Source organism: Sus scrofa, chromosome X, assembly GCF_000003025.6.
Source record: "Sus scrofa isolate TJ Tabasco breed Duroc chromosome X, Sscrofa11.1, whole genome shotgun sequence".
Lineage (NCBI taxonomy): Eukaryota > Metazoa > Chordata > Mammalia > Artiodactyla > Suidae > Sus > Sus scrofa.
The window spans coordinates 25,765,137-25,787,827 of NC_010461.5; the positions used below are offsets into that span (position 1 = coordinate 25,765,137).

The 22,691-nt window shown below is 35.6% G+C and overlaps 1 protein-coding gene across 3 annotated transcripts in view; it reads left to right on the forward strand.

Annotated features, from left to right (window-relative positions):
* IL1RAPL1 (interleukin 1 receptor accessory protein like 1) overlaps positions 1–22,691 on the forward strand; it is a 1,403,038-nt gene that overhangs the window by 1,357,045 nt on the left and 23,302 nt on the right. For all 3 annotated transcript variants that reach the window (XM_003360251.5, XM_021080209.1, XM_021080210.1), the window contains exon 9: positions 20,087–20,230. In XM_003360251.5, the coding sequence (XP_003360299.3) occupies positions 20,087–20,230 (144 nt within the window). The remainder of the gene's footprint in view (positions 1–20,086; positions 20,231–22,691) is intronic.

Below are 22,691 nucleotides of genomic sequence, written 5' to 3' on the forward strand. Positions count from 1 at the left end.
GTAAGTTCCTGGGCTAGGGGTCAAATCTAAGCTATAGCTGCTGGCCTACACCACAACCATAGCAACTTGGGATCCGAGCCACATCTGTGACCTACACCATAGCTCACAGCAACACTGGATTCCCAACCCACTGAGTGAGGCCAGGAAATAAGCCTGCATCCTCATGGTTCCTAGTCGGATTTGTTTCTGCTGTACTACAGTGGCAACTTTCACTGTTACCTTTAGTTCAATATTGTTGACATAATAACAATGATGTCAGAGCCTTCCAATTGCTGCTATGGATTCTTTGAGATATCACTCACCTGTTTTAAATGAGTCTTCCTTAATGCCAAGAGGGTACTACAGTAAATAGTTTGGCTAGAATTGAGCTAGGGTAGGTCCTGGACCAGCTTTTTCTCTTAAAAAAAAACTTTAATTCCACAAAAACTGGCTGAAAATCTACCAGGAAGTTTGATGGTAGAAAATCCTTGTTTGAGAATATTCAGAGTCATTGATTCCTGCAGCCTGGGGAGGTACATGGACAGTTAGGATCATGTCAACATTGCAGTAAAAATCTGCTTCACATGTTATACAGAGAAATAGGTCATGCAGTAAAATACAGACCAAGGGCCATGGGGCCATATTAATGTATAACTGCCCTGTCCTTTATTCCTCACTCCAGTCCCTGGCCTGACAAGCTTGAGAGTTAGACCCTTGTTCCAAAAAGAACCAAAGCCAAGAGTAGAAGCATTCACTCTTGTGTCTTTCTTGTTCCCACCATTGCCTGTACATGACTGAATTCTACCTATAAGTCTCTGAATCTTTTACCCATATGCCTCTGCTTGGGTTTCTAACTGCTACTACCTGATTCAACATGCATCAGACACTGACCTTCAGTTTCCCTCCCAACACCCTGACCTTTCATATTCTCTCTGTTTTCACGTTTCCCATTTCTCTAATGCAAACTGTTCTCCAGATGGATTCCTAGTGGCACTGTGATCTGGCCTCAGGCCTAGCCACTCTAGCTCCCATCAGGCAGTCCTAAATTTCTTCTTCATTCTCTGAGGTTTTTGTCCACACCATAATTCTGGAAGACCTCACAGTGCAGACATATTTATTCTCTGGAGCAAAGCAGTTTAGCGGTTAAGGTTATGGACCCAAGCAAGGCTGTCTGTACAAAACCCAACTCTATGCTTATTATCTGTGCTATCTTAGACAAATCACTTAATCTCTGTGAGCCTCATATTTCTCTTGTGTCAAATGGGAATAATAATCATACCTTTCACTTAGAGCAGCTATGAGGATTAAATAAACTAATATATACCAATGTGTATCACAATGTCTGATACACATCTATCAGCCAATAAATGTTAGCAGGCATTACGTAATTTTTCCATTCCAACTATGTGATATTCTGGGTAATTTAGGATGCAGCCATAATGTATCCCATTAAAAACTCCCTCAAACCTAATTCATCTTTCATTAAAATGATCAGCTTTAGTTTTGGCAATATCGTTCCATCAATTCTAAATTTTTCCTAATAATGGATTTACTTTAGTTTGAATGTGTGGTCCTAAAGGAGGTCTTCATTAATTTTTTCATGAATTTATTGATAATTATTAAGAATCTTCTATGTATCTGGAACTCATAAAAGTAAACCAACAGGAAATAAGAACCAATATAATTTTGAAATACCATCATCTGCTTTTTAAATTATACTGATATTAAGCATTTCTAATGTAGAATTGTGCTTCTAGGGAATGTTTGGCTTTGAAACTGTCACATTAAAGGAATGTTTATTAACAACGCTGTTCTGAATGGTTATGTTTAGATATATTGATTACAATAATACAACAATTCATTCATCATGAAGTAGTTTGGGAAACAGAAAAGGATCTATCTCAGAGACTAGCACTAGTTAATAATGATTAACATCCAGTTTTTCTCTGTTCCCCCTCAAACCCATTTTAATTCTTGTACACACAATCTTTCTCTCTCACTCTCTCCAAAGACTGTAATCAATAGGAATTAGACTTGCTCAATAAACTCTCTAGTCCTCAGAATATCTTTAGTAATGTAATTAACGTGCACATCATTTAGGATGCATTGTTTTAAAGCCAGATGAATTTAGACCCAGTGGAGTCCTTATACCTTCTTGTAATGAATTATTTTTGTAGTATGTACCTCTATCCTTGTTAGTATTTACCTAGTGTATTTATTGGCTAAGAGATACAGTAAAGACCATAGAACTGTTTAAAGTTCTCTCATGGCTTATTCTTTGACATCTTTGACCACTGATTTTAGAATATGGAAAAGCCAAACTTTATGCAGATATCTAAACCTCCTACCTCTGTCTATGGCTGCATTGCCCTAAAAAGACCATGACCTATTAAAAAACTGAGTAGGCATACACAGAAGAGTCACTTTTTACCAAGTCAGTGTTATAGGGTAAGAGAAATAATGTTCCCTCTACCCTTCTAGGTTCTTGGCTGAGACACCCCCTGTAACAAAAGACAGTAACAGGAGAAAAATAAACATAAATTTAATAACATGCATACCTTCTGTGTACATGAGAGATACTCAGGAAAACTAAGTAACTCCTGAAATGGCCCAAGCCACTGCCTTAAATACCATCCCCAGCTAAAGACAAAAGGTGTTGGGGGTTGGAAGGCTAGTTATGGGAGGTGACCTGGAAAAGCACAGTAAACAAGGGTATGGTTGTTAAGCAGATTGAAGTCTCTGCCTTCTCCATTGATGAGTTTCTAGAGATTTAGAGTCATCTTCCTGGTACAGCAAAGGAAACACCCTTACCAATGAAGATTTCTTTTATAAATATAAATATCTCTTATAAAGGAGTAACTTCACTCCATTTTTAGAGCTTTTTCTGTGTCTGCAGTTTCTTAAAAATAATCAGCCTTAAATAATCCTTATGCCAAAGAGACATATTTTGGAAGGGTATATTCTGTTCCTCTTCTCTGCTTATGCAATGCCAAAATATTAAAGAACTTTGCTTGTGTTGCTGTAGCATCTCCATATCAGAGCCATCATGTTTAACAAACTCTATCCTTGGATAAGAGCTGACATGTTGCAGTCAAAGTTCTATTCTATCCTGTAACATTTTTCTTGCTTCTCTGCTTCTCAATTATGTAAGACATTTAAACTGACCCAAATTCTTTTTTTTTTTTTTTTAGATTATAACTAACACCAAAACAAACAAAAACCACATTGGAAGCTATTATAAATGCCAGGAGCACAGATTGTCTAACACTAGTGACTTTGTACCTTTGAGTTTCTTAATTTGTACATCCCAACGAGGTTATTTAATTGTCACCAAAATTACAGACATGAAAACTAAACTTTTGAACTATTCCTCAGGTATAGAATATATGATTTAAGTGAGGTTAACTTTGAGTTATTGTTGCCTTACCAGTGGACTATCTTTTCAAAGGTCTGTTGATTCCAGTTTTTCCTGATCAGCTACAATATTTATTACGTAACATAGTTCTGCCTTTTAGTCATTTTGGTTATTCAGTCTTCTTCAGTGTGAATAGGAATATCCAAGCAGCATCTTTGTTAGGAAAGAGGACTACTCTTAGCTGCAATTATCTTATTTTTCAGCTAATCAATAACAGGGGAATGGTCTCCAGCAAAACCAATATTGAGAGCCAAGAATCATAAGCCCTTCAGTTTTGATCATTCCTATTGAATTAACCATGTGTATCAAAGCTCTTAGTATTTAATTTATATATGGTCATAGTCACTTGAGTCCCTTTATTTTGTTTGTTTTCCTAACTAAATGTTAAATTCTTTTTTCTTTTTTTTGTCTGTCACAGTATATGGAAGTTCCAGGCTAGGGGTCTAACCAAAGCTGTAGCTGCCGGCCTGAGCCAGAGCCACAGCAATGCCAGATCCGAGCCGCATCTGCCACCTACACCACAGCTCACGGCAATGCCAGATCTTTAACCCACTGAGTGAGGCCAGGGATCAAACCTTGTGGTTCCTAGTCAGATTCGTTTCTGCTGCACCATGATGGGAATTCCCTAAATGTTAAATTCTTGATAAAGATTTTTAACTTGTACTTCTGTCATATCTTTAACTTGTACTTCATCACAGAAATGTGATGAATGGAATGGTTAAAGTTTAATAAGGAATCTCAAAATTGAACTTTTAAACACCTCTTGAGGCCAGGAAGCCAAGCCAAAGACTTGCCATCATGCTCACCTGTCATACCTATAGCTTTGGGTGAATTCCTCTCTTCTTGAGGCCCCAAAGTATCCTGAGGTTCCTGAACCTGCCAGGAAGTGACCTTCCATAATCACCTGGTAAAGCTGCTAGGAACCCTGTAACAAAGCTGCCAGACTGTTTTCCAAAGGGCTTTATTGGTTGACTATAAAGTCAACCTTAGTTCTTTAAAGTTGTCTGGCCATATGCGAGTCTATGCATGTCTCTCTCAAATGGGACATTCCAGGCAAAACCTTGGTAATATTAACCAGTTTCCAATTGTGTCCTTTTCCAAGTAGAACAAATTCTTATAGAACTTATGTAGACATAACTATAATGTGAAAATAAGAGTATTCATCATAAGCAAGACACTCTATTTTGCAAACAGGCCCTTTAAATTATTTTAGGCAACTAAGATGAAGGAAACATGAAAGACTTCCCAAGTTTTTTATTTCTTAAAAATAATCAGGCTAAGTTAATCCTTATACCAAAGAGATGCATTTTTAAGTGGCAAAATTTGCTCCCCTAAACCACTCTTGGAGAGCCAACTAGAAGTTCCTAGAGCAGCACTTTGCAATCTTTCTTGTTGTTATTGCCATCTTTATAGTACACAGAAATCATCTAGGAAAATTGTTAAAAAGTGATTCAAAGTCATTAGTCTGAGAAGGACTCAAGATTTTAATTTCAAATACGTTTCTTATTGATGCTTGATGCTGCTGGTCTGTGGACCACAATTAGCATACCAAGGTCTTCGCCTAGACAATGATACTCTAATCAACTTGATAGAATCTGATAGGAGAAAAGCAACTAGCTCTCTTGAATTCACCGTTTCCATGACAGAGGAATGAAAGAGGGATATAGCCAGTCAGTGGGACTAATTCTAACTAATTGCCTCATTCTTTTTACATGGTTAACACCTTTGAACCTATTTGAACATTAGTGCATTGCCCTCACATCTATTCTTAATGAGGTTACTTGCCTCATGTATTCAATGAAATTATGCATTATAGAACACATTTGCTACTCATATGTCTGAGAGGGCTCTCTCTTCAATTATTAAATAATTAACCTCTTAAATAAAGAGGCCCTTCATTGTTGGACATGTTCCTACATATTCCTTTTAAAAAAGAAAATCTACTTAGGAGTGTCTCAACAGCCTATATATAGACACATACACATATATCAGCCTATTCAAATAGGCTATGTTCAGTGTTCAGCCTATGCAAATAGCAGTTACCAAGGAGGAACAAGTTTATATGATAGGCAGTAAATACTGCTAATTTCTTGTTTTGAACACTTGTATTCAGCTAAATTTCAATTATGTGTAGTAAGGAAAGGCAGACACAGTATGAAAATTGAACGTCCACATATTGGCCAATGATATGATTGCAAAACAGGCAAAGAAAAAAATAACATAGTAACAGAACCCAGATAAACAGATCTCATGTGTTCAAAAGTTTATTTTTAATAGGCATCTGCCTAGCAACTAACAGCTTACAAAAACACAAGTAAACCTATAGTGAGAGCAGAGGGAATCCACTGGAACTCAGATCTTTGCCTTACAAACTGATACACAGGCAGTTTAAAAAAATATTAATTCAGTTTAACATATTTGCCAGAAGCCCACATGTATCATCTGGCACACACATAGCCCACTTCCACATACGTGATCAAAGATCACAAAACAGGATAGTGTAACAATGGCTGCTACCCAGCAACATACCACTCACTTTCACTTCTCAGAACCACCTTAATATTCTCACTATTTCTACATCAAGACAACCTGTTGACTGACAATTTTTCACATCTTGCTAAAAAAATCTCACTGCACTGCTGGTTAAAGATGATCCATATAATGTTGTATGAAAAAGCAACAAATCATTCCCATTCGCTAAATATATATTGAATGCCAGCAATGGGCAAAGCACTTAGTTTTCCCTAGTAGTTGAGTCACTGTGTCCAGAGGGATGTCTGTCACCATCCTGGGGCATTAAAGCCCCATGGTTGGAGAGAGGAAGACGGCTGTGCATTTTTATGCCTGTGCACTCCTGCACTCAGTTGGAAAATGGCACAACTGGGTCAAGAATGCAAGGTATAACTTTTAATAAGCAATTCCCTCTTTATCAAACTTTGACAACCAGGTCAGTAAAGTGAGAAATTAGACATGACACATAAAAAATACTAACTACTCTCTCAGGTCATATAGTAGGAAAAAAAATATGTTGATTTCCAATAAATTATCATGGTAACATACATTAGATTTTAGTGTTGAGAATTACATTTGCCATCTGTAAGAAATATGTGAGCTATCTATCTCTACTTTTAGGGTGCATAGGCTATTTTTAGCACATGTTCTATGAAGAATGATATATCTGGAGGTTAATTTCTCTAAATTAAATGTATATTTAAATGCTATTAAAATAGATTTTATTTGTACTTCACAAAAAGAAATCCAATGGTATATTTAAGAAAGCACAAAAAGGGTATTTTAAAGATCACCCAAGAATCATTACCATGAATTAGAATTTGATATGAACAAGGATTGACTGAAAAGAAATTGTGAACTGTGATGAAAATAACGGAGAATTACTTAAGAGTGTCTTGTTTTTGACTCTTCACTTGTGTGTGACCTAAAGCAACCCTCTTTATCTCTGTTATTCATTTTTATTATTTGTTATCTAATTCTCCTTAAGCCACAATTCAGGGATCTTATAAGAATATATTAAACCCTTGATAACTAATAGTATATATTAGCCCGTTAATCAGATTTTACAGATTCTCAACGTTTTGATTCATTGTACCTCATTTTGCAAAACTTGAAATTGAAATGGTTGCTCTTCCCAGGGATTTTCTTATAGTTTTAATTGTTTGTAAAGTTGACTCAGAGCTTTAGATAAGTTCCTGTAACTGCAAAATAGAAATTATAATTCCTTAAATTCCCATAATTGCAAAATAAAAATTACAGTTCCTTAAGATATGTGACTGCAGTTCAGAGTACCAACTGGTAATGGTTACCAAATGGAAACTTAAATGGAAGAAGCCATTATGAAAACCTGAAGAATACATAAATTGCCTGATTTAAATCGGTTTAGAATTCTAATGCTAGGAATTCCCATCGTGGCACAGTGGTTAACGAATCCAACTAGGAATCATGAGGTTGCGGGTTTGATCCCTGCCTTTGCTCAGTGGGTTAAGGATCCAGCGTTGCCGTGAGCTGTGGTGTAGGTCGCAGACACGGCTCGGATCCCGCCTTGATGTGGCTCTGGCGTAGGCCGATGTCTACAGCTCCGATTCGACCCCTAGCCTGGAAACCTCCATATGCCACGGGAGCGGCCCAAGAAATGGCAAAAAAGACAAAAAAAAAAAAAAAGAATTCTAATGCTAGTATGAAATAGAAAATGAATATGACTTGAAAATGTGTTTATACTATTTCACCATTTCAAGGTAATGAACCACAGCTGTTTGGGAGCATTTCTAATGCTCCCCAAATGAATGAATTTGTCTGTATTATTTAAATATTTCACTATTGAAAGTAGCTTAAAAGAATACATTACAAATTGCACAATAAAATTCCATATTGGCTGTCTTCTTGAGCAAACTAATATTATTGGCAATTCGGTAGTCCCATAAAAGTTGGTAATGTTAAAATATATGTTTGACTTTTAACTACTCACATTATCAATTTAGTCTCCTCATCTGTAGAACAATGCAATTAGAGTAAAAGAAATTTGAAATTCATATTTTCTCTAAAATGGGATTATGTTGTAACCTACTTTTTCAGGGAATATTTGTGAACTGTTGCCAAAAGTAATCATTATTTATACAGAGAAAAGCTATACACTGGTGTTAAGTAATTCCTGCCAGACTTACGTGGCTGAACCAGCCATCTATAAATGATGATTAGGTAAATAGATATGTGAATGAAAAATTAATTAGGCTGAAGTGTTTACCATGAGGACTCTTAGCAAAACACAGATTATAAACCACCTTGGACAACTGTATTCCAAACTGTCCAGAGTAAAAGATGAAATATAAACTGTTTTGAAGTATTAGCATTTAAAGCTATAGGTCACTTGCCTCTGTTAAGTTCACTTGAAACCTAATATATTAGAAAGACATTCATTAAAAAAATTTAACTGAAGTAGTAATAGTGGTTATCTCAGGGCAGTCTGATTCCATGTGACCTTTATTTTTCTTATTGATAAATGACTTTCAAATTTTTTTTACCATAAGCATATTTTATAGAGTCAGGGAAATGTGAGAAAAATATATCTATTTTATGTAGTCACTGAAAACTTTTAAAATCCTTATAGGAAACCTATCATTAATCTGTCTGCTACAAAGTCAAGTTATTTATACATTTTAAAGGTATATTAAAATTTGTTTGCTTGAATGTACTCTTGCTTACCCTTTATGTCTGTCTATATTAGAAAACATTGCATTTTAAGGGACACCTTGACTTCTGCATTTTCTTAAATCACTGCTAATTTTCACACAACAAAAAATCAACTCAAAGAGTGAGACAATAAGATAATGCCTTACTCTTTGGAAAGCAGGTGTTATTGCCATTTTGGTAAAAGAGATTTCATTATTGAAGATAGGCTCTTCATATATCCTGGCAACACTGGCCACTAAGAGACATTAACAAAAAAAAATAATAAATAAAATAAATAAATAAAAGACATGAACCGACAACTTTATTCTCAACTTTTTCGTGGCTTAAGGAACCATTTGCTGTTCCCCTAGGAGGAATCAAGGAATGATAGGCTCTGCAATAGGTAGTTGCTGAAACATGCCTATTCCTTCATAGAATGTTGATGGGAGGAAGGAAAAAAAGCTTAAGCAAGTGTTGATAAATTCTTGACTAGTATCTCTTTACAAAATGAGAAAGGCAAACATCACTATTTTCCTCAGCATTTATATGTTTTCAGAAAACAGATAGTGATCAAAAGATTCAACAGAGATAAGAAATGGATTTTTCTGTTATTTCCATTGAGGGAAATAAACAGCATATGGAATGATTATTGCTTTTGCCTTAATAGTCTCTAGCTATGTGGAATCACCAAAATTTTGAATGAAACTTGTCTCATGAGAGAAAGGGCTTTTGCTGAACACATTTTATTCTAATGCTTTCAATAATTAGGAAATATGTTAAAACCCTAAAGGAAGGAAAGTATAATAATATAAAATTCTGAAGTTTATCAAAGCATCCCATTTTATATATTGCAATGCAATCAGTTTTTACATATGTAAAATATTTTATAGGTCTATTTCCAGCAGCTTAATGTACTTAATGTACTGAATATCATGATATAATTTTTTTTTTTTAGAAATGTTCAATGTTTCTGTGAAAAACACACTTCCTTCTCGTGGTTATCTAAGCGGTCCAGATGTTCTGGGTTCTTTGACCAATCCAAAGCATTCCCAGTGGAAGACCAAATTCTTCTAACTGTGCCAATATATCCTCTGGTGGAGGATTGCTTTCAGGATAAACACTGCAGCCCTTAACTAAAAGGAGTAAAATGGCAATGCCACCTTCACTCTAAAAATTTTCTCTACAGAGACATTTTGTAACATTCCATCTGTGCCTGTTTGTCTGACATGTTGAAAAGGAAATTCCTTGTAGAAGGAAAGAAAATACTTTTTCTTCTAAGAGATTTTCTTTTAGGCATCAGTGAAGTTTGACACCTTGATACACAATAGTCTTGTCTTCTCAGCTGGTCATCTGAGGCCCATTTTGTTGGGTTTTTTTTTTTTATAGCAGTATCTTCCTTTGTCCGGTTTCTCCCCATCATGCTAAGTCATAGGAGATCTAAGAGATGAAGGAGGCCTATATGAATACATTATATGTTTGTGTGTGTGCAAATACATAATAGACTGTGTACATCTCACATTATGGTCTTTGCATAGACCTATTTCAACATTGCTTTTATAATCCAAAGGGGAAATGTTTTCAGTGATAAAGCTCTCTCTGTGTTAGTAAAACTACATTGTACATATTGAAAATATATGTCAGTTTTTCACTAGAGATAATCATTGTCCTATTTTTCTGACCTAATTTTGAGAAACCTGGCTTAATTGGTACCATGAATCCTTCGATCAAATACTTATTTTTCAAGGTGCATTCTAGTTTCTTTGAAAAGAAAAAAAAGAGATAAACTATATTCTAGCTGAGAAATTAGAACATGAATTTGCCTACCATCACTCATCACACCATACACTTGCTTTCCCTGTACTGCACACCAAACTACTTTTCAAAATCCTTTGCAAGCACTGCTCTGTACTGTGCTACACAGTGTCTGATCCCTTTCTGTAAAAAGTCCCAACAGAAATACAAACATGTACATACACACACAAACACTCTGAGTGAGCTGCTCACCTTTGTTATTATTCTTATAGTTGAGCATTTCTTATACCCATATAAAAGGCCTAGCAGAGTGACACTTAGGTGCACAACAAATTTTAGCTTTTATTATTTTGTCTTTAAATATTTCCTTGCTTGCCTAACTCTGTACCTGCACATTAGCTCCATTCAGGCAAGGAGCATATTTGATCCATCATTTTATCACTAGATCTCAAAGCACTATACCTTGTACATCTAAGGTTTACAAAACAAAAAGAAAATGAATTAATGAATGAATGAATGAAAAAATAATATACAAGATATAAAACACTACATGATTGATTTCTAAATGCCAAGTGACTCAAAACCTTGCTAGTTCTTTAAGTCTATAAAGATATTGTCATTAGATTTAGGAATGAAAGAATCTTTTAAAATCTGTACTATGAAGTTGACCATTTTTCTATTGAATGAAGTTTTATCGTCAAATTAATAGACTGCATATTAATAATTATACCTCATCAGGGAGTTCCCATCATAGTTCAGTGGTAATGAACCCAACTAGGATCCATGAGGATGCGGAAACCACCACAGAAAAGCCATAATGAATAACATGTGGAGTTCCCGTCGTGACGCAGTGGAAATGAATCCAACTAGGAACCATGAAGTTTTGGGTTCGATGCCTGGCCTCACTCAGTGGATTAAGGATCTGGTATTGCTGTGATGTAGGTCACAGACTCAGTTTGGATCCTGCGTTGCTATGGTTGTGATGTAGGTTGTTGTAGCTGTAGCTACAACTTGACCCCTACTCTGGGAACTTCCATATGCTGTGGGTGAAGCCCCCCCCCAAAAAAAAATTATACATCATCAGATGCTTGAGCCTTATAACACATTGTCTGGGAAAATGCTCACAAGTATATTCTTATAATTTTAGAATAGGAATACACCAAAAATTTAACTTATTTTTAGAAAATTGAGTTCATTTTTAGTCATCTAGTCATTCATTCATTCAACACATATTCATTGACACATAAACTATGTGTCAGATAGTTTCCAAGGCACTTAGATAAAATTAATAAAAAATATGGACAATATAGACAAAAAAAAACTTGCCCTGATGGAATTTAAATTCCAGTGCCAGGAGACAGACAATAAAAATATATTAGAGTTCCCATTATGGCTCAACTAGTATCCATAAGGATGTAGGTTCACTCCCTGGCTTTGCTCAGTGGATTAAGGATCCAGCATTGCTGCCATGAGCTGTGGTGTAGGTCACATATGTGGCTCAGATCTGGCATTGCTGTGGCTATGGTGTAGGCTGACAGCTGAGTTCCAACTAGACTCCTAGCCTGGAAATTTCAACAAGTAGCAGGTGTGGCCCTAAAAAGACTATATAGATATAATAAAATTAAATATTATGTTCTATAATGATAAATGCTATAGCGAAAAAGAGAGAAAGGGAAAGTAGTTACAGCCACAGGTTTGTGACTTGGAATGAGTGGTCAGTAGACTGAATTGAGAAAGTGTCTATGAGCAAAGACATGAAGAGGCCAAGACGGAGGCAGATAGAATCTGGAGGAGGAACATTCCAATCATAAGGAAGAGCCAGAGCACAATCCCTAAGGTAAAGCACCTGTTTATAATATAAAACCTTGAACAACACTAAGTGGGGTAATGCAGTATGGTCAGTCATCAAAAAAGCTACAGAAAATACAGGTTCTAAAGAGGCAAATAAATCTCTTTTAGTTGGGAAAGCTTCCCTGAAAGTTCAGCTCTTAGCCTTGCCTTGCAGGATTGGTGAGTTTTGGTCAATGGAAAGTTCTAGGTGGTACCGAATTGGGAAAACACATGTCAAATTATATTCACACTGGAGGGGTGATTCCTGCTGGAGGTTAATCAGCTCCTTCAGTTAAAGGAATGAAGGACCTTGAATGCCAACACAAGGGGTTTGTACTTTTTTTTATGAGCAATGTAGATCAGCTAACAATTACTAAAGAAAACTCCAAGGTGATGTCATGTTTTTGGAAGATTAAACTGAAGGCTTTTGTAGAGATTACAATAGAAGAGCTGTGAGTAACTTTAATCCAAAAGTAATGAACCCAAAATATACTCTAATTACAATAACACTTGTAATATTGTGATCTTACCATTTGACCTTTTATTTAACTTTTTATTTTGGAAAAAAATAACCCTGTAGACATTACTGCAAAAATAGTACAATAAATTCCATATAGCCTCTCCAACTAGATTCACCTGTTGTTAAGATTTTGACACATTTGCCTTATCTCTCTTTGTCTAGATAGGTAAATAAAAAGAGCTAACACTATGTATACAAACACATATTATTGCTGAACCACACATGAGTAAATTGCAGACATCATAACTAAATTGTTTAATGTGAATCTTCTAAAAATAAGGATATTTTCTTACAAAACCAGAGTATATTTATCAAATTCAAGAAGATTAAAAATGGGAGTTCCCATTGTGGCTCAGTGGTAATGAACCCAACTAGTATCCATGAGAATGCGGGTTCGATCCTTGGCCCTGCTCAGTGGATTAGGGATCTGGCATTGCTATGAGCTGTGGTGTAGGTCACAGACATGGCTTGGATCTGGCATTGCTGTGGCAGTGGAGTAGGCCAGAGGCTACAGCTCTGATTTGACCCCTAGCCCGGGAACTTCTATATGCTGTGGGTGCAGCCATAAAAAAAGAAAAGAAAAGAAAAGAAAATTAAAAATGATAGATTGCTATTATCTAATATATAGTCTATATTCTCATTCCAAAGGGTATCCCCATAGTATCCTTTATACCATATTTTCCACCCAGGATTATGCAGTACATTTAATTGTGAAGTCTGTTTAGTCTCTCTTAATCTGGGTTTATTCCTCAGCCTTTCTATGTCTTTTGTGGCATTGGCGTTTTCAAAGAGTAGAAACCAGATTCTATTTTTTAATACCATGTCCCTCAGTTTGAGTTTGCCTGTTATTTCCCCCCTTTTTGGATATTTACCTATATCTAGCTGGAATTCTACATAAATGGTATTACACTCTCTTAATGCATTATATCAGGAGGTACATGATGTTAATTTGTGGCATTACTGGTGATTTTCATTTTAGTCACTTCCTTAAGACTGTGTCCATTTCTCCCTTAATCATTATTAAATAATCAGTAGGAAGATACTTTAAGGCAGTATGAATATCCTTCTTCATCAGTCTTTCACCCATTAACTTTAGCCCCTGTTAATAATTCTTGCCTGAGTCAATTATTATTAGGATGGCAGAAAAGTGTGGTTTTCTAACTCAATTATTCCTTCTATTTAAAAAAAGATTCTTTTTTGTCTTTTTGTCTTTTTAGGGCTACACCCATGGCATATGGAATTCCCAGGCTAGGGGTCGAATCAGAGCTGTAGCCCCCAGCCTACACCACAGCCACAGCAACACCAGATCCGAGCCATGTCTGTGACCTATACCACAGCTCACAGCAACACTGAATCTTTAACCCATTGATAGAGGCCAGGGATCGAACCAGCAACCTCATAGTTCCTAGTCAGATTCATTTCTGCTGTGCCACAACGGGAACTCCCCTATTATTCCTTCTATATTTACCAACTGGCATTCTGCTCTGAGGAAGAGCTTTCCAATTTATTAATCTGTTTATAAATAATATAAACTCATGGATTCATGTTTGATTATTATCATTATTCATTTTAAGTTGTCTTTTAATATATACTGCTATTGATTATTTGCTACTTCATAGGAAAAAAATTCAAAGTGTAACTTAGCACCCTTCTTAGCTGGTTGGGGAGAGAAAAGTAAATTCCAAGGATATGCTCTAGCAAACTGTATAAAGAATAATGTGGTTTCTTTTTCTAGTCTCACATTTATTTTTTCATTTTAATAGTTTGTTAATGTGTAACATTTCAGATCCAAGGGCTTGTGGGAGCTTAGTCTAATTAGGGCCTCAATAGAGGTCCCACCTAAGACAATGTTTGCCTTCTTAATTGACACTAAGTTAAAGTTAATTTTATACTTAGGTTAAAAACCTCGTTCCAAAACAGCAAAGTATACCACTTTGAAGGTAACCTTTTACCAAAGCGTTTGGTTGAACAGTTCAAGCTGTTAAATGTAGAGACCATTTTCATTAATAATTGTTATTATTATTGTTATTATTATATATCCTGCCTTGTTCCAAAAAGCACTTTTGCAAGAGCAAAACTACTGTCTTTACATACTAGTTTATACCCTCTAAAAACATTTTCTTGCTATTATATGAGTAGCAACTCGGCTTCTTAATGCGTTACCAGAAAAAAATTATAACTGCTTCCAAATTGCATTGATGTATTATAGAATTGAGTTGAATATCTTTGTAGGCTGAACATAATTATCCTCCTGCCAGGAACAAATAAGTTATACTGCTCCAGAGAAATAAATATGCATATGAATTTATGTGGATGGGTAAATCTTTATAAAGTTTAGCTCTTTATAACACAATGAGAGAGGCAGAAATGTACTTGGTGAGGCTAATGAATAAACTGGGATCATTATATTGTCTATCATGAATTTCCCCAACAAACTTGCATTTTACTGCACATAAATCAGGGCAGAGCATTTCAAAGGACTTTATATTATGAATGAGGCAATTTTAGGATGAACTATGTAAGAATAAGCCACCTAAAATCTTCAGTTATACTTTAAACAAGAATATATACATAGGGAGAGAGAGAGGAGAGAAAGATACAAAATGCATACTCCAAGCAAAATCACATATAAACTTTGATTTAATTCTTATACCCCTTCAAAGATATCTCACAGAAAAAGTTTGCAAACAATAACACCCGGTACTGGGCAATAAAAAAATAGGATTCCAAACTACACTAGGTAATTGCAGCAAGATTAGTGTAAACCAAATGCATTTATTATTTGCGATGTAATCCAATATACTAAGGGATGGCATGCGCTTTATTTTAATTAGCTGTTTCTTTTAAAGGGTTCCGTGGTCCAACTGTCTTGATAAGAAAAAATTGTAGTCATTGCTCAAAATGCTTGTAGCAAATCTAGTTTTAAATTGAAGCAATTTATTCCTAAAGCAGTCTACTACTGCAGCAATAATCAATGTGTTTTCCCTTAGCCGATACTGGAGCTTTCCACAGACTATTGTTAATTGCCTGTAACTAAATGACTGCTGGTGCCCTTAAATGTAACTCTTTGGCACTTGTTCATTTGTTGTGTTTAACCAAATGCCAGTTTCCCTTAGGTTTTGCCCTAGTGATTTTGCTTTACAATTTTCAATATTCAGTCTCAATCCTTTAAAGGGTGCAGAGTCTATCACTTTAACAAAATAACACAAAGGCTAAACAGATTTTCAAAGGTTTGCACTTTCTCTTTCCATCCTCTGATGTTGAATTGTGCTGAAATGGAATCTTTTTATTTTTTAAATGCTGCCACTCCAGGCAACTTGAACTTGAACTGAAAGACAGATCCCATTTCAAAAGGAAAATGACATTTGCTGGGGCAATACCTTTCACATTGTAATGTAAAGATAAAATATAGCAGTGGGCACCCATCTTTTTTTTTTTTTTTTACTCTAACAGAATTTAACCCCTTAGTAATTTTGTCCTGACACAAGATATAAGTAATAATGGCTGGCACTCATATTAATGAATGTGTCCAGCTTGGAGCGAAAGAATATGGAAACTAAATCTGATACACAGTTTTCTTTGGGAATTTACACATGCTATATAAACCAATGTGACAAACTTAAATGGAAAAAATTTTAACCTGCACGCATTTATAATCTGAAAGCATGTATATTACTCTTGCATAAAAATAACCTAGTAATTCTTATGCAAGGTGTATGTATTGAGGGCTGAAAGACATTTCTTTTCCAACTTCCAAGTTTGTTATAAGCACACTGTACTTCTGCATATAACACTATAGATGTTTCTAGGGGAAATCTGAGATACTGTTAAGATCTCAGGGTAAATTATCTCTTTGTAAATGCTATTTCTTTGACTGGTTTTTGGTATCCCTATTATTAGGTAAATGACATGTGGCTCAGAAGAATTGTTCTTGCTTTATTGCTCATACTCTAGGTATATATAACTTTTCATATATTTGTAAACTTAAAGGAGGTATACATGTGATGTAAGACTATTTCTGTAATTACTAAGCCTCATCAACCCTGCTCTCTTTTTCTCATTACATTTTAGGCAGGATTATTGATCAGCCTAGTAAATAGTGTATTCGAGATGATGTATACAGTTTTTTGAGTGGCTCGTGACATCTAGCAATGGCAATAATTCATTTTGGGGCAATTATTTTTCTAAAAACAAGAAGGAATTACTTTCCTAAGATTTTTCTCTAACTTACACATATTCCATTTTTATAAGCTAAAAAAAAATGTGTATGGAGACCAATGTTATAAATACCATCTGAAGAGAATGAGAATTCTGCTTTTTGGATTCATAGGATAACATTTCAGGCACAGTTTTTGATTGTACCAAAAGCTATTCAACTAGATAGAGGCTTGTAAGGCCTGCTGCATGCTCAGGCCCAGTGCCATGGCTCCCAAATCAAAGGATGTGCTTAGGGACACCATGGAAAAAGCATTCCCTGCCTGTGCACTTATCTACAGCAAAGCAGCTGTCCTGACTCCCAGCTTTCCTTACAGCTTTTTCCCACATAGCCCTTAGGTTAGAAATTATAATGGCTCTTTTTAAAAAACAAAAATCTTATTTTTGAAGATATGAAGTACAATTAAGACAAAGCATATAGATCTTGTGTTCAGATCAATGAGTTTTGACAAATGTATATACTTTTATCCACATCTGAAAAAAAATACAGAAATTTTTTTCACCTCAGAATGTTCTCTCTTGTCCCTTTCCAATAAATTTTCACATTACCCATTACGCAAAGCATCTGTTTTGTGATTTCCATCACTAAGGTTTATTTTGGCCTGCTCTTGGACTTGATTTAAATATAAATATATGGAGGGTAATACTTTGTGTCTGGCTTTCTTCACCTAACATAATGTTGTGAGATTCACGCAAGCTGCATGCTATCAGTAGTTCATTCTTTTTACTGCCGAGTATATATCACGTGGACATACAGCACTTTGTTCATCATACCCTGCTAATGAACATTGGGGTTGTTTCCAGGTGTGGCTACTATGAATAAGACTACTCTGAACATTCTTGTGCAAATCTTCTTGTGAACATCTGCTTGTATTTCCTTTGGATAAATGCTTTGGTGTAGTAGTACCATTGGGCACGTCCACTAGCAGTGTTTGGGAGTCGAAGTTAAGCATTCTGCATTATTTTTTATTTCTTTTCTCACACAACATTTTTAAAGTAATAAATTCCAAGCGTTTAATGCATCGTATTAGAAAACAATGAGTCTGAGGGGAAAAAAATAGTCCAAATGCTTATCTCTCACATTATATGCAGTGTAACTTAAATCAGATTTTTCTGGTAAATAAATTAGTCTGTGGGCATAAGTTAAACTCTTATGCAAGCTTCTATGTATGGTGGAATTTAACTGATATCCTGAGAAAACAAGACCCATTGTACCCCAGAGAACTATCTGCCCGCTAATCCTTTCTGTTCACAAAACAATAAAGAGTATTTTATATTTCATTCCTGGTACTTTTGTAGTAACTATCTTGTGAAGTCTCTCACCAGATTGCGCAGATAAAGCTGTCTGATATTTATAAATATAAAATATATAAATTCCTGTGAGGTACTTTTTGGTATTTCATACTTCATATTAATTTACTGAGACTCTAAAAGATCTAATAACTCACTTTATTTTTTGTTCTTAAATTCATAAAGTCCCAATCACTTTTTATATGTTTTTCTTCTGTGTCCCTTTTAATTTTCATAAAAAAATACACTTGGTTAAACAGTAGTTATATGTATTACCTTTTTAAACTGTTGAATTAGAAATGAAGCACTAGGTAATGAGAAGTATGGCTGAGGGTTTTTTTTTTCTGTAATTATCACAGGAAAAGTGACATCACTTAAAATCACACACATACACAAAAGCACAAAAATGTCCTTGTGAAAAAATGACGAACGTATTTTTCATGTTATTTATCAGTGATACTGTGTGGCACCCATTTGTGAGATCTCAGCAGTGATCTTATAACACAAGAGTAATTGTTACTACAAAAGCATAGATTATTTAAGGTTCTTAGTCTAGGAGTTCCCGTCGTGGCTCCACGGAGACAAATTCTGACTAGTATCCATGAGGATGCAGGTTTGATCCCTGGCCTTGCTCAGTGGGTTAAGGATCTGGCATTGCTGTAGCTGTTGTGTAGGCCGGCAGCTGCGGCTCTAGTATGACCCCTAACCTGGGAATCTCCATGTGTCGTGTGTACGGCCCTAAAAAACAAACAAAAAAAAAAGAATAAAGTTCTCAGTCTAAGCCTACATTAACTTTTATAAAACTAGATAACCCATTGGTTGATTGTAAATTACAAGATGAAAAATGCCATTATTTTAGAACCATAACTTTAGGAATATTTATCTTTAATGATAATTAAGGAAAATAGTACTTTTCAAGGTAATTGTCAACTGCAGTGAACAATGGCTACCCATCAGTAACATTTGGACTATGATGATCAACGTCAACATGCATACACAGGCAGTTAAAGTACATTTCAAAATCTGTGTTTATATTTTGTTATGATTTTCATGAGCGCTAAAGGAGAAAAAAAGTGCATATTTTATACCTAAAATTGTCTCTTTTTTTAATATAGACATTCAATAGGAATCAGATAACTTGTATACAGTGAATGGCAAAAAAATTACTCTTTTGGATAGAACATAATAACGTACCTAGTAAAGGGAGAAAGAAAAGATAAGAAAAAAAATTAAGTAACTTAGCGAAAGGAAAATACTACCAACATAGTCCAGTGTGACATCCATTAGGGAGCCTACTTCTTAGGCCCAAGTTAGCACTCAGCCTCCGAGACTATGGTCAGCAACATTGGCACCACTCTGTTCAAAAAGATGTAGGACAAGGATTATTGCTTCTTGCAGGAGCCAGCAGAAAGTACCCATTAGGCGGCCCGCCCAACACTGTGTGACATCCACACTACCCTTCAGGAACTGAGTTCAGGAACCATCCTACTTAAAAGCCTCATATCCAGAGGAACCAATATTTCTTTTATCAACTCCATAAGCATAGCTTGCAAGATTCCTGCAAGAGGTAGATTTATATACAGGAGTTACTGCACTCCAGCAATCCCAAAATTATAGTTTCCAATTAGGCATTTATAATTCTCTCAGTCCAAATGCAATCTACCAACATAGGTTCATTTTTACCATAAGCAATGTTGCTTAGCAACAGAGTTACTACATACCACCTTATCTGGTTACCAAGGTAACAGCTAGAAAGTTATCAAAAGGTCAAATTCTCATGCAGAAAGGGAAAAAGTTGTGGTAATCCATTACCCACATCTGATCTCATCCACAAGACTGTGAAATCAAGTTGAAAGTATGATTTTACATGTGAATATAATTCCCTCTTGTAATTTTTTTTCTAGAGCTGATGTATACAGTTGAACTTGCTGGAGGGCTTGGTGCTATCCTTTTGCTGCTTGTTTGCTTGGTAACCATCTACAAATGTTACAAGATAGAAATCATGCTCTTCTACAGGAATCATTTTGGGGCTGAGGAGCTGGATGGAGGTAAGATGAGTTCCGTCTTTTAATGTTCTTTCTGAATATTTTTACTTGTTTCCTGCTTTTGTTTTATCGAAGGAAAAGAAAAGTTACCTTCATAACCATTTGCAGCAGCTCTTATAGTCTTTCAATGTTCATCTTGTAAATTCATCTTTTATATGGAATTATATGTGTAATGCTTTGGAGCCAATAGTTATTTGCCTCAGAAAATTGTGAAGCAACACCTACCCTTTCTAAAATTGTACTCCAAATAGGACTTGTGAATTACAGATGCTGATTGCAGTGTTATCACAGTGTTCATTCTCTCTCACCTTGTAATCAGTATTGAAAGTCCAGCTTTATTTCTATATAGGTAAGGAGTGTCTCTTTTAATTGTGTTCCCTAGCCCAATAGTTTGAATCCCAATTTGTTCCTTATTTAGACTGATCAGTTATAATAAACAGTACTGAATATTTCAGAATTCATTCAGTGGTCTTTTCAATCCTATTTATTTAGCTATTTTCAGACAGGCTAATTTTTATTCCAAGTGGGGACCAACAGATAGGAAAGTGAACAAGCACATTGTTTTCATAATAATGTATCTAACATTTTTATTCAAATTGGATAAATAAATATTGTTGTCATAGAAATAATAATTATTATTTGCCTCTGATCAGCCATGAATATGTGTACAATCTAAGAAGAATTTGGGGTCCTTAAAACTGAGTTTCATAAACTGCCTATTTCAAGATTAAAGTTTTTTTTATCCTTTTTTGGTCATTTGAAAGTGATTCATATATAAGATAGACTTAACAATATAGCAAACGTATGTGAACTGACAATAAATATTGCAGATGGTAATGCTTTCTTTATAATATTTAAAATCTTTTTTGTTTGGGGGGTTTTGTTTTTGTTGTTTTGTCGACTTGACATCCAGAACCCCAGAGCTCAAGTTATAATCTTTTTTACTAACTGTCCATTTTTCTCTAATTGGTACAAAGGAAAATGAAGCAATTGTCCATGTTACCACATTTCCATAAATCACAGGTAGAGCTGTAGATTTTCAGACGTGTGAAGAGGAGCAATTTTTTTTTTTTTTTTTTTTTGGCTATTTCTTGGGCCGCTCCCTCCGCATATGGAGGTTCCCAGGCTAGGGGTTGAATCAGAGCTGTAGCCACCGGCCTACGCCAGAGGCACAGCAACGCGGGATCCGAGCCGCGTCTGCAACCTACACCACAGCTCAGGGCAACGCCGGATCGTTAACCCACTAAGCAAGGGCAGGGACCGAACCCGCAACCTCATGGTTCCTAGTCGGATTCATTAACCACTGCGCCACGATGGGAACTCCGGAGCAATTTATTGAGTGACTCTAGCACTCCTCTCTTTTTAACCTTTTCCCCTTCCCTTTACCGTCAAGTCTGTGCTGCAGCAAGATTGTTTTTTTTAAGTGCTGGTTTGCCTATTTATTCTTTGTTTCTAACTTTCTTGCCTGTTTATACAAATTATTTGGGCTTTTTTGCTAAGGACATTGCCAGCGTCAGAGTCATTGTTGAATAAGAATCAAGCAAAGTGCTAGGCATTCTTAAAATCATTTTTGCAAAGCCTCAAAAAATTCTGAAGTCAATATTTTAATCTCCATTTTACTGATAAACACCTCAGGCTTAAGTAACTTACTGAAGAGTTTAATAACTTACTGAAGAAATTAATACTAGTATTACTGTAAGAGGCCAAGATGGGGTTTGAATATAGGTCTATTTCCAAAGCCTTTATTTTATTAAACACTGAGCTCTATTATTTTAGCCTTTTAAAAAAATTGGTATGTTCAGTATAACCTAAAGATCTACTGTTTGCACAATTAGCATTGTAGAAGATATTTTAAAAAGCAGATTACCTAAACAAGTCTCACTTTATCTATTAACCCTATTTTGAATATATTTATTTTGTGTTCTGAATAAGAATAGTTTCAGCCGAACTATCAATTTCCAGTATAATTTTTGTCATGTTCTGAACAGTAGAAGATTCTGAAGAGTTTAGCTGCCTCTAAACCTTAGTCACATCCTCTTGGATCCTCTACACATGCTATTATGGTTGAACAAATATATACTCTTTCAGTGTTGAAAAATTTCTCTGACATCATCAAGTCCCCATTCTTCCTACCTTTCCTACAAGACCTTTCTTCTTCCACAAAAGAGATAACTCTTGAGAGATGCAGGATTTCCCATTGTGGTGCAGCAGAAACAAATCCAACTAGTATCCCTGAAGACATGGGTTAGAACCCTGGCCTCACTTAGTGGGTCGGGGATCCTGCATTACTGTGGCTGTGGCGTAGGCTGGCAGCTGTAGCTCCGCCATTCGACCTGGGGAAATTCCATATGCCACAGGTGCAGCCTTAAAAAAGAAAGAGTGATGCAAAGCTTTTCATATTTTTGACTTGGCTTTAAAAACTGCAATTTGAAAGTCAAAAGTTGCTCAGTCGTCTTTATTCTTG